At 39.9% G+C, this 13,027-nt stretch overlaps 1 protein-coding gene across 1 annotated transcript in view; it reads left to right on the top strand.

Annotated features, from left to right (window-relative positions):
- Positions 1 to 13,027, top strand: part of SLC2A13 (solute carrier family 2 member 13) — a 146,994-nt gene that overhangs the window by 22,774 nt on the left and 111,193 nt on the right. Inside the window, exons 2-3 of the mRNA XM_066550801.1 lie at positions 5,045 to 5,204; positions 8,973 to 9,181. Of these exons, the coding sequence (XP_066406898.1) occupies positions 5,045 to 5,204; positions 8,973 to 9,181 (369 nt within the window). The remainder of the gene's footprint in view (positions 1 to 5,044; positions 5,205 to 8,972; positions 9,182 to 13,027) is intronic.

Below are 13,027 nucleotides of genomic sequence, written 5' to 3'. Positions count from 1 at the left end.
TGTCAATGAAAGCATTCTCATATGAAGGATTAAGGAAAGATTCCATTGCAGCTATATTTGTTTTGCTAGGAAAGCTGTTCTTTGTTTTCAAATTTCTTTAATATCTGGCTATTAAAATAATGACATAACAAATACTGGTTATGTATTTTAGAGATTTTTATGCTTGACTAATACTTAATGCACTGCTTCTGACTATGCCTTTTCAGAAGAACTTATCCTCCTGTGTTCTAGTGTGTCTTAAATTGAAATCAGAGGAGGAAAATCTGGAGAACATAGATGCATTCTAAGGCAACTAAAAGCAAATGAGTAATGCAAATAACACTAGAGAATCTAAAATATTATTTCTTTAAAGTCATATGATTTTTTTCTCTTATTTTCATCAGTTTTAGAATAGCCATTTTTTCACTCCTGGTGTTTTTTCAAGAAGAACTTTGCTTTTGTGTATGAGTGCTTGCTGCATGACAGATAAACTGGGAAGGCTTTCCTAATTGCCTCCTCCTGTTCCCTGAAACCTCCTGCTGTACTCTTTCAGACTCAGAGTAGCAAAGCATATGTTTTGATATTGAAATGATAATTGAAAATATGTAACAAATGTGTCTTTTGAATTGAGATTTTTGGTTGAATGTTTTGAACTTGTAGGTCTTGGGACACACGGTAGAGGAAGTAAGATCTAAATAGAAATCCACAAAGGCTGTTTTAGACAGCAATGTTGTGAACACATTTCTCAGGGCAAGAAAGCTGGCATGGAAGCTGCAGAATTACAGAGGCATTTTGGTTGGAGATCCACATGTTGAGATGGTCAAGGCCTACTGAGCAGGGTTCTGGGCAGCCTGCTCTAGCTGCCCCTGCTTGAACAGCAGTTAGACTAGGTGATCTTCAAATGGTTCTAGCAATCTAAGCAATTCTGTGTGATTTTGAGCTAATATCCTTAGATCTTGTGCTATTTATTGCAGGTTTGATAAGAAATAATTTCAGCTATTGTATTAGTGCCAGCTGAATAGCTCATATCACTGGCTAGCTTGTGACAGGACTTGTGTCACAGGGGTGTGCAAGCGTCCATTTCTCTGTTTATTCCTGTAGTCATCAACTTGTGAGAAGAATGCAGCAGAAACAATAAATCTGTTGTCATGATGCCTCTTGTTCAAGACTTTTTACAAATACATGTTAACTTTCATACCACCCGTGTTATGCAACAGGTTTTATTTTGACCTGTAAGAGGGGCAAGTGTTGTAGCTGTGGCTACCAGGGTTGGTGGTGTGCTCTGAACATCAGTGAGAGATGCTGGTCTGGAGCTGCTGGTTTGGCTCTGCTTTGTGGATGCCTCAGAAACATTTTTGGTTGGCATGCTTTGAACAAGATTCCTCTGCAGGTCTTGGTAGAATTGTCTTCATCAAGAGTTGAAAGGGGATAAAAGGTAGCTTTTTTACAAAGCATGTATTGGTTTTGGTTGTGCACATCTTTCTAACTGCTTTCTAGTAAAAACCTCATATAGATGTTGCCATCTTTACTTCTCAAATTAGCTTCACTACATGATTATGTGTGTCAAAGATACATGTTAACTTATGTGGGGGGATAGAATGTAAGAAAATAAAAATAGTGCAGAAGGCAGTCTCACCCCTGAGGAGTTGCAGCTGTACTAATCACCAAAGATTAGGAACAGGCCTGCCCTTAATAGGCTACAGCTGTGTCCAATAAGGATGAGTGCTACAAAAGAGTGGGGTAGCTGGGTGAGGAGAGGGCTGGAGCCTGTTGATTGTGCTGTGAAGAGAGTTGGAGTTTGTTGGCTGAGTTGTGAAGACAGAGTCAGTGCTCTGAGGAGCTGCACATGAGAAATCGCCAAGAAGGTATGGGAGCTTTGCAATAAAATGACAACAAACGTACAATCCCAAGGATTCTATGGGAAGATGGCCACACCACAGTGGGGGAACAAGCCTGGGCATTGGGGTGAGATGCCTAAGGCAAGGGGGTGGCTGGGGGAGCAGGAAGGCCCAGCCTCACCAGGCCAGGGCTGCCACAGCTGTGGGGCCCTGCCCCTCTGCTCCAGTGGCAGCTGCTGCCTCACATGGGTCCTCCATGGCTTTTGTTTGGAGCAAGTGGACACACATCTGTGCTTTCCCAAAAAGGATTTGCTGTTATATGTGTGCAGTCTCCATCACTTTAATCATCATTATTTCAAATACTGACATGAAATATGGAAGAGAAACACCCCTAATGGTGGGCTGGGCTGAAAATTCACTTCTCTCTCAAATACACAAAGGACTTTTTGAATGCTTCTTTCCATGATGCATTCTGGTTGGCTTTGAAAATTAGTTGAATAAATTTTTAATGCTCTTTTTTTTTTTTTTTTTCCCCCCTGACATTTTTATTTGGGCTTTTTATTCTGTGCCGATTGCTCAGTTGATAAGAGAAGGAAGCATTGGCATGTCCTGGGAGGCCCTGCTGGGAACTGGGTTATCATGCTGAGAGGCTGCTGTGAGTGTTTACCTATCACAACAAAGGATCTTCTCATGCCATTTCATTATTGAATGATCTGTATTCCTCGCTCGAGCTTTAACCTTGTTGCTAAAGATGATTTTGTGCTCTTAGTTTGGGGAGTCAGCCAGGCTAGCCAAAGCCTCTGCCAACCCATGATGAGTCCCTTCTGCTGTGACATAAGCCAGGAACCATAGCTGTGCTTCAAGCGCCATGTGCTTGCTTTTAGGTGACCCCATTTCCTGCTGGGGCTGTGGCACTGACCTGTGCTGGTGTGGAGCTGTCTGTATGGAGCTGGTGGAGCTGCCCCAGGCTGGAAGATGTGTTGTGTCTGATGGTGCTTGGCTGTGCTCAAGTTGTATCTCAGCTGACTTCAGTCAAAATATGGTTTTGGGTAGCTGCTGCCAATGTACTTCTAGTTTTAACTACAAAAGAAATCACTGCTGCTTGTCAGTGTTGGTTCTTGTAAGGAAATAGGGATTTCGACCACCAAAGCATGTGCTGCACCCAGGTGTGCTCTTCATACACTGTTGAACTCTCTTTTTACAGTTTGTGTGTGTTTCTTGTGGACATTTCTGTCTTTTGCACAAATGACTCATTGCCTAGTTAGTAGGAAATACTGCCGGTGTTAAGACAGAATAAAAAGCAGCTGTGGTTTAGTGTTAGTCCTTGTTTCCTTATGGTGATAGAGTTTTTTTGCATTGAATCATAGAATGGCTTGGGTTGGAAGGAACCTTAATGATCATCCAGTTTCAATCTCTCTGCATGGGCAGGGAGCCCACTCTCTAGATCAGGTTGCTCAGGGTCCGGCCAACCTGTACTTGAAATAGCACATGAAATATTTTTTAAACTAAGTCAAGAAACAATTTGCTTTATAGCAGTAATGAAATTACATAATAATAACAATAATGCTTGGCCTTGTTTTTGTTTCTGGCTGTAGAAACCATGCTAAAGTTCTTTTTAAACAGAGTTTTGTGAACGCCTGATGTCTTCAGTTAGTCACTTTGACTTATGTGTGCTTTCTTGGATTATAGCATCTCTTTCTTTGGCAACTACAGTTATATCTATCCTTTTATTTAATTTCAGTGTACATGCAAAGTGAATTGAAGAAATTTATTCTTTGTCTCATTACATCAAACCTTGAAATTCCAATACAGCTGCTAGCAAGCATTTGCTTTTTGAATGCTTCTAGAGTTCATTACTTACATTTTCATTGTTTTCATCCTTTGGAAGTCAGAAATCAAATTTGTCCAGCTGATTTAAGTGTGTGCTGATTTCACCTTGAATAGAGTTAATTTTGTAAGCACAAAGTCCTAAGTTTAAATCCAAAATATAGCCCTGGCTGCTATGAAGAATAGTAACTCTACCCCAGCTGAAGAAAGCACATTCTCCACCCCTTATGCCATCTAGATGCTGTTGTCATCTTATTGCAAAAGCTCGCATACCTTCTTGGTGATTGCTCATGGACAGCTCCTCACAGCACTGATACCTTCTTCTCAGCACAGCCAACAAACTCCTACTCTCTCCTCACTGACCTAACCCACTCTTCTGTAGCACTCATCTTCATTGGACACAGCTGTGGCCTGTTAAGGGCAGCCTGTTCTAATCTCTGGTAATTAGTACAGCTGCAACTCCTCAGGGGTGAGATTACCTTCTGCACTATCTTTATTTTCCTATGTTCTATCCCCCCACAGATACAGTGCACTCTTATTACCCATGAACCCCCTGCCCATTCTTTGAAATAATACACAGCTATCGTTCCCATGGTCTATGGACCACCCCTGTACAATATCTGTAAAGTGTCCATTGAGTTCCTTAAGTCCATGACTTTGGGCTCCATCTGTTGGGGTGGTCATTCATGGCAGGAGAGGAGGTGTTTTCTGTGGAGTTACTGGGCACCACAGCCAGCTCAGTCTGGGTCCCTGCTTGTCATGCCAGGCTTGGTCAGCAACTCAGCGCTGTGTAGCTGCTCGCTCGCTCTCTGCTGGAAGGGTGAGGGAGAGAATTGGAAGAGTAAAAGTGAGAAAACTCATGGGTTGGAATAAAGACAGTTTAGTAGGTATAGCAAAAGCCACACACACGAGCAAAGCAAGGAATTCATTCACCACTTCCCATGGGCAAGAAGGTGTTGAGCCATTTGCAGGAGAGTAGGGCTCCATCATGTGTTACAGCTGTTGGGGAAGATGAACTCCACAACTCTGAATGTCCCCCCCTTCCCTCCTTTTCCCTGGCTCTGTATGTTGCGCACAATGCCTCGTAGTCTGGAATATCCCTGGGATTGGTTGGGGTCAGCTGTCCTGGCTGTGTCCCCTCACAACTACTTGTGTGCCCTCAGCCTTGCTGCTGGGGTGGGGTGAGAGGCAGAACAGGCCTTGACTCTGTGTAAGGAATAAAGAAAACATCCCTGAATAGTTAACACTGTTTCCAGTACAAATATAAAACATAGCCCTATACTAGCTACTATGAAGAAAACAAACTCTGTCTCGGCCAAACCCAAAATAGTATTTTATGATGAAAAAGCAATGTCATATCTCTTTCAATTTTATAACTGTAACTGAATTTATTCTTGTAGGTGTAGCATCTATGACTGTACCAGTGTACATCGCAGAAGTGGCTCCACCACACTTACGAGGCAGATTAGTCACCATTAACACTCTCTTCATCACTGGAGGGCAGTTCTTCGCCAGCGTTGTCGATGGAATCTTCAGCTACCTCGCCAAGGATGGTTGGAGGTGTGTGAGCCTTCCTTGCTAAAAGCAAGCTGCTCTAGTTCTGATTTGCTGATTATAATTCTTGTTGGTAAAACAGAATTTGCATAGAAAGTGGTAAAACTGTGTACTAAAATGGAACTTCAATATCTTGCCAAAATAGATCCCTACTGCTTTCGCTTAAGCTTAATATTCACAACATGCACAGGTTTTTGACTTTGTTAAACTTTAAAGTGGGAGAGTAATAAATATACATTACAAGCATGAATGATTGTTCGGATGTTTATGAAGGTAGCTTGCCTTTTGCATTTACAATAATTGCATGCTGATTTTTCAAAAGGCAAATTTTCAATAAGTAATATGCTGTATGTGCAAGATAGACTTGAAGTTTGAATATTCTTAATCTGAGCAGTGGTAATCTATCAGAATTGAAGGATATTGTAGCATAAATTTATAGTTAAAAGCTTATGTTATTAAATAATAAAAATCTATTTTCTGGACTGCACAAACCCAGTTCTCTCAGCCTCTTCTATGTCACATGCTCCAGTTGTGCCTCTTGTCTTAGTGATCCATTGTTATTCCTGGTTTGTGGCTTTCTCTTGTATTTGTAGTCCTAGTGCAGCACGGTGTGTGGAGTAGTGAAGAGCAATAGTTTCTGCAGCCTGCTGGCACGTGCTGGGTGACTTTTGCAGTAATGCTGTTTTCTGTATGTGCCAAATACTGCTCTGCTGGATTGAGTGGAGTGAAGAAATAGGCTACCACCTTAGTGATGAGGTATCCAAGTATTCCAGCTGCAATGCTGGAGCTGTTAATTGAGGATGGTATGATGTCCTCTGCTAGTTTATTGCAACCTGAGGCTGAGCAGGGAAGAGTACAGATGGTCTGTCACCTGAAAGGAGTGGCCAGCCAACACATGAAGAGAAATCACAAATGGCTTCCCCTGAGTCATTACATACAAGAAGGAACATCTCAGCAATTATTGTATCTCTTCCTGACTGAATGGATAAGCACTGGAGTGCTGCAACAAACAATAAGGAACTTTAATTTTTCTTGGCTCTACTTATTCTTGGAAATGCTGGATATTAAATTAAAATAAACAAAACAAATATTTAACGTGACCCTTAGGTTATCTTTATAAACCCTGCTAATGCCATCTTAATAGTATTGCAGCAGTATGTCAGAGAAGGAGAAATGTTACAGCAGACTTATTAAATTTCATGCTGGATTTTTTCAGGTCTGCTAGACATCTGGCTTCAAACACAAAGTCTTGTAATCTGTATAGGAAAGAACTATATTAGATTTCTGAAAGCTGGCTCACTGCATGAAATGTCTAAAATTGCCTGCTTTTACTCTAAATTGATTATATCAATATGGCTTGCTCTGAAAATTACACCAACTCTAGAACTTGCAATGGATGCTCCCTCTCAACTAAATGTTTTCCTTTTGGCCTGCTCCTTTTATTCAACTTTGATCAGAATTTTGCAGATTGGAAGCTAACTTCAGTGAGGGAGCCCTGTCTGTACATTTCTTTCTTGTCTTGTCTGTGATAAACAATCCAATAGAATCCAACTGGTATGAATCAAGCTTTCAGGAGCCTTGATTGATTTTGCCTCCTAAGATGATTGCAGGTACCCAACTGCTTAGTTCTGGAGGCTCTGCTGCATTTAAGTGACTGAAGGGCTTTGGAGGAGCAGAAATTTAAGCAAAATGAGCCTGAAGGACTAAATCTGCATGCTTAGATGCATGAAAACATACTTTAGCATGCACTTTGACAGGATACAGCAATTGGTGTTAATCTCTGAGAGTTTGTTTTACTCTTCATTTGAAATAGAAAAGGCTTTCTAAATATCACTCCAGTAAAGATACTGAATTTAGTTTGGTGAGCTTCAATGGTCTATGTATTTTGTACACTGCTACCAAAATGTTTGTGGAGAAGGAAAAGTGTAGGAATAAATGAGGCCATTAATGAATGAGAGCATTAATGAATGAGGAATGAGAACATGAGCGGATTAGTGACACTGTTAAATACATTGACTGAAGACTACTCAGCTAATAAGCCTTTCACTGACTTTATGGTTTGAATTTATTTTCTTTCTTATGCTTTTCTTTTTTAACTAATAGTGAGCTATATAATTTTTAAAGTGTTACAAAAAAAAAAAAAAAAGAGAGCTGCTAACTGAGCTCTTTCTAGAGCAAGTTTTGCTTGTTTGACCTTTGGAAATTTTGACTGGTTTTAAGAAGAACTTGAGGGCTGAGCTGGGGGTGGGAAGACTGGCCTGCATGCACATTGTCCTGGGATGGCCATCCTCTTTGTGTTGCCTTTTGGGCATTCTTTTTACCATTCTCCAATTTTCTGCCTGTTGTACTGCCCATGTTTTTCTTCAATAAATCACAAATGCCTCTAAGAAAGTATTTTTCCATTTTTACTCAAAATGCATTTGGTTCATTGCCCCTAACATAAGGTTTTCAACAATAGTTATTCTCTTCTTCCTACTCAACTAGCAATCTCAGGCATGCTTTATAAAAAGGTCCAGGTAAGAGGCTGCAGAGTCACTGTGAAAGCATGCATCCTGGGGAATGGAGAGAGGAGCTAGAGGAGAGATTAGCCAATCTCCGTAATCTCCTGACTGATGTCAAGGTGTGAATTTGGTTATGAGTACAGGTTACCTCAATATTCAGAGGGACTGATTTCTGGAGGTGTTTTAATTATTATATCCACTGATGTGCACTCGTGATAACTGCAATAATGTACAGGTGACACCAGCACTGTTTAAAGTCTTTAATGAAAGCGAAAAGAATCTGGGTGAAGCGTAAATGGGAAAAGGTCAGCTTTTAAAAGAAGAACATAATGATACATTGTTCTGCAATTCTTTTTATCCTTTTATTGTTTTACTGAAGAAATATAAAAATGTGATATGTATAGACCAGAGCCACCCATGCAAATTGGTGGTGTGCTTGTCTTCCACAGCTTTTCCCCCACTTTGGATGGAGCAAATAACCCTGCTTGGGTGTTGCCACAGGTGTCAGTGCTGATCCTTGGAAGCATAACTATGCTTTTACCAGTGGTAATTCTCTGTTGAGTAGAGAAATAGTCTTGATGCTGTAAATAGTAACCCTTGGACATCTAAAATGCAGTTTTGATTTAAAACCTCACACTGCATCTGAGTGAAGGTTTAAAAGCAGACTCTCTGAAAGATCTTGTGTAAATTGCTGTGCTGCTGAAATGAACTTTTTTCAGTGTTTCTGCTTATAGTCAGAAATTTTCAAAATTAAAACTGGCAAATGTGTCTGTGTGTATGTACTACTGACCAAATTATACATTGTTCTCTGGCTGTTTTTTTGTTTGTTTGTTTTTAATATGTTGGTGAAACAATTAGCAGGATTTCAATCTCATCTCTGTCATCAACAGTACTTGGTTTTCTCCATGCGTTTGCTTTCTCTTTCTGTTGATTATTGTCACTGAAGGATTTATCAGTTTCCAAACTAGTGCAATATTTCAGGTTTTTTGTTTAGTCTAACTTAGTGTCCTCAGAAGCAGTGGCTAGAGTCAGTGGTGGCAGAATAGTCACCATGTCCCTGAGATTTCTTGGAAATCTCAGGAAAGGAATGATCATGTTTTCTAAAATACCTGCAGAATATGATTCTTCCCCCCTTAACTTACAGCGAGAAAGAATATGAGGAGTGGGAGATTTGATCTGTAAACACAGTTTGACTAGCTGTAACTGAATTTTCTCATAGTGTGTTTTTGTAGGCAAATAGTGGATATTTATCTATTTTCTGATTTATTTGCAGGTACATGCTGGGCCTGTCAGCTGTACCAGCAGTTATACAGTTTCTTGGCTTCCTGTTTCTTCCTGAAAGTCCCCGCTGGCTCATTCAGAAAGGCCAGACCCAGAGGGCACGGAGGATTCTGTCTCAAATGCGTGGCAACCAGGCAATTGATGAAGAGTATGACAGCATCAAAAACAACATTGAAGAAGAAGAAAAAGAGGTTGGAGCAGGTATGCTGAATATTTGTTGGCCACTCTGTCTATCAATGTGGAGATAAAAATCAGAAGGAATGTTGAAGTTGTAGCCTGTGGGAGCTTGATGCTTTTATTTACCTGTATCAGTTTTGCTCTTTATCAGTATTTAATGTACTGGTAGCTTCAAAATTGAAGATATTTCTAGGATCCTGCACTTTCAAATTAGGTTCTGATTTCTTAAGTGAGGGAAGAGTAAAGTTGTGTAGGATTCTAAGTTTATACCACCTACGCTTATGTGACAATTGATTTCAGAAAATGGATCAGTTGAAGAAGGCACATCTCCAAGAGTGGAAATAAATAAAATAAAGTTTGGTTTCTTTCATCAGTGGAAAAGGCCAAACAGATACGAGAGAGGTCAGAAGGCATTGTACATGGCTCAATTATCCAGCAAACTGCATTCTAAACAAGAAGCCTTTGAAAAGATGTACAAAACAAGGCCTGTAATACACAGATTCTTTTTCTGAAAAAGCAGCTTCTGCAAGTCCTTTTGATCTGTCCTCAAGAGAATAATGCACCTAAACCAAATCCTTTTTTTTCAATCTTTTGAATCTTTTTGTCATATTTGCTCAAAACTTTGTGTTCATGTGTGTACTTGTAAAACAAGATTACCATTTGATTGACTTTCTGTACTCTGCATATTTTTTCTTTCTTTCTGCTGGAAGTGTTGACCTGAGAATGTCAACTAAGGCTCTCAATTAAGTTATCCTTGATAGGAGAATAATGTAACTTCTCAGAGCTGGTGGAAAGAAAAATGGATGTTACTTTATGTCTGTGTAAACTGAGATTCAGCATCTCATAATACCTATTCTCACTGCCTTATTGAGTTTGTCTTTGAATCTTACAATAAATAATTTTGAGTCTAGAAAAAGATATTTGACATATAGTTGAAGGATTTTTAAAATATTCATCACTAGTGTGAAGCAGGGCTGGGGTTTTTTCCCTCACACATATTTTTGAGCCTTTGGATACCTTTTTTTCCCAGTTCTTTGGGGCTGGGAAATGAGGTTCATTAAAGCTAATTTGTTAAAAAGATGAAGTGGATATTCATAGAACAGCTTGGACTTAAGAGTCCTGTGCTTAGGTTCTTCATTCTAATTAGGGATTGGGGTATTCACTTCTGTGGAAAACCACTTAATGTCTAGTACTCAAGTTTAACACTTTGTAGAAATAAAAGGAACAGACATTTGGTCTACTCAGTCCCTTGTTTTCCATTAAGGAAAAGCCCACTCTGGGCTATAGGATATGACATTGCTTGTCACACTTAAATCTTTTGTCATGATGCTTTTTGACAATTGTGAATCAAATGTGGTGTGGTAGGTGCAGTAGGATTGACTCCATTGTTAAATAAATCCTTTATATATTTGTAGCTTGGACTGGGACACTAATTATGTCATCAGTCAATGAGATTGTTGTCAGGGATATGCAGGTCTCTTGGTTTCCCCCACACACTTCCCCAAAAACTTAATGTGTTCCTGGAGTTTAGTTAAATCAATCACATTTCCTAGGAGAAAGCTTGGCTACAGACAATCGGTGTTTTGCTCCCAAGTAATCTACAGCTTCAGAGTTGTTACCCAAGGGCAATATAAAAATGAGTTACAAGTATGTGCTGTCCCATTTGTTATAAATGCTTGGCAGTCAGGCATTGGACAGCTATAGTCACTTTTGATTCTGATTATAATTGTACTTAATCTCATTTAACTCAAGAACTTCATTGTTATAAAGAGGTACTTTGTATGTCAGCATCAAGACATTGCTTTTGTTACCTTTCTGTGACTTACAGGTGGTATTTACAGGTGGTGTAAAATTGTAATTGCTTTTATTTCTGTGAGGAGTTGTTTGGATCCCCAGTATTGAATTTTGCTTGTGTAGTGCAAAAGCAACTTTCTGTTCATGGTTTCATTGATAGGTTTTCAGATATTGACAACTTAAACATGTGCATCTGCAAAGAATTTGCATTTTATTTTGCTATGGGTATATTAGTTTGGGTGGGAACATTTTTTTTTTGGTTTTTTTGGGAGGGGGGGTTATCTATATGAATGTGAAACTTTTTTTATTACTTTCTCCTATTTGTGGCAGACAATGTTTTACAATGCTAGTTAATAGCAATGACAGATAACTGTAATTCCTATCAGACATTTTGAACCTCTTTCCAGTTTCACAAAAAACTTTAATAAACCTGAACTGACAGTGTGTGTACATGACATTTAAGGAAAGATGACTTTGCAGATTGAAAATCATCTGGCTTACTTTTAGGTAAAAGTGCCTTTTCCTTTGCTGTCTTTTTCTTTCTTGAGAAAGGACAGATGGTCTTTTTCATTGACTGATGCAGAAGCATCTTTGCCAGTTCCTTTGGGCATCACTTTCTAAGTGAAGCTAAGGCTGTGTTTGACTCCTTCTCTGCAAGGGAGTAACACAATGTAGCCATACCACATTCTCCACTCCCACACTAAAGAACTCCAATGCCTTTTGGAACTGTTTCATCAACTGCTCTCATCATGGAGGAGGGAATCATATGGAAACTTCATCTGTATTGTTGAAGCTACTTAAAAGTTTGGTTTAAATGTGTTTCATAAAACTAGAGAACTTTATTGCATTTTCCACATGGTCATCAAGCAGTGTCTGTCTTCAAAATGACAAAAATACCTTCAGCAACAAACTTCTGCTTCAGAAGTCTTTTATACAGTTATGGGATACCTGTTCAGTGAATGATGCACATTTCTGTATCCTTTCCAATATATTCAATCAAATCAGTGCTGCTGATACTGATAAGCAGCTTACAGTTTAGCATTTTGAGATTGGCATCAGGAAAATAATGTATCTTTTTGACAAATACTTTCCTCATGACTGGTTATGCAAATGACATTTTTTTCTGGCAGCTGTGGTTACTGCTTTTGCATGCTCTGTTATGTACTTGCAGTGTGACTTCTGGTGCTGTACACTTGCATTTTTAAAAGTGTAGGGGAGGGCATTGCATTCTGCAGTAACATTGCAAGACAGGCCAAATCTTGGTCATCATCTAATCATCATCTGTTAACATCAGCTCTCAGATGCTGTACTGCAAAAACAGGCTGTTGATAGGAAAATTGGAATGAGGAAGATTCTAGAAAAAGTGTTCCCCAGGAGTTGAGATGCAGAGTGACCTTCCCTCTCAAATGTGCTTTGGACTCACAGATTCCCCAGTGCTTGGCTTAGGTTCTGAAGCCTCATGGAGAGAAAAGGGAGAGAATGGGCAGAAGGGGTTTGCAGTTGAGAGAAAGATCAAAGACATTGCTGGGAGAGCATTCTGGCACAACTCTTCCTAGCAAAACAAGTCTGACTCACACTGCTTTGAGTTGTAGTTTTTAGTACAGTTAAGGCAGAGGTTCTGTAGTGCACCTTAGTTAAAAATAGGCAATCAAATCATAGCAATGCAAGTAAGCACTGGCACGGGGGCTCAATTGCAGATTCAAAGATCATGGACTAGTTAGGGCTGGAAAGGACCTTAAAGATCATCTCATTTCAATCCCCCTGCCAAGGGCAGGAAACTGTCTGTTTGCATCCTCATCCAGCCTGGTCTTGAACACCTTCTGGGATGGGAAATGCAAAACCTCTCTGGGCAGCCTGATCCAGTGCCTGAACACCCCCACAGTAAAGAATTTCCTCCTAATATCTAATCTAACTGTGCACTCCTTCATCTTAAGGGCCATTCCCTCCATCCAATTCCCTTTTAAAAAGTCCTCCTCCAGCCTTCTTGTAAGCCCCCCCCTACATACTGGAAGGCTGCTCTAAGAGCTCTCCATAGCCTTCTTTTCTTCAGGCTGAACAGCCCCAGTTCTTTCAGTC

Source organism: Molothrus aeneus, chromosome 5, assembly GCF_037042795.1.
Source record: "Molothrus aeneus isolate 106 chromosome 5, BPBGC_Maene_1.0, whole genome shotgun sequence".
Classification (NCBI taxonomy): Eukaryota; Metazoa; Chordata; class Aves; order Passeriformes; family Icteridae; genus Molothrus; species Molothrus aeneus.
This window is presented reverse-complemented; position numbering and strand designations above follow the sequence as displayed.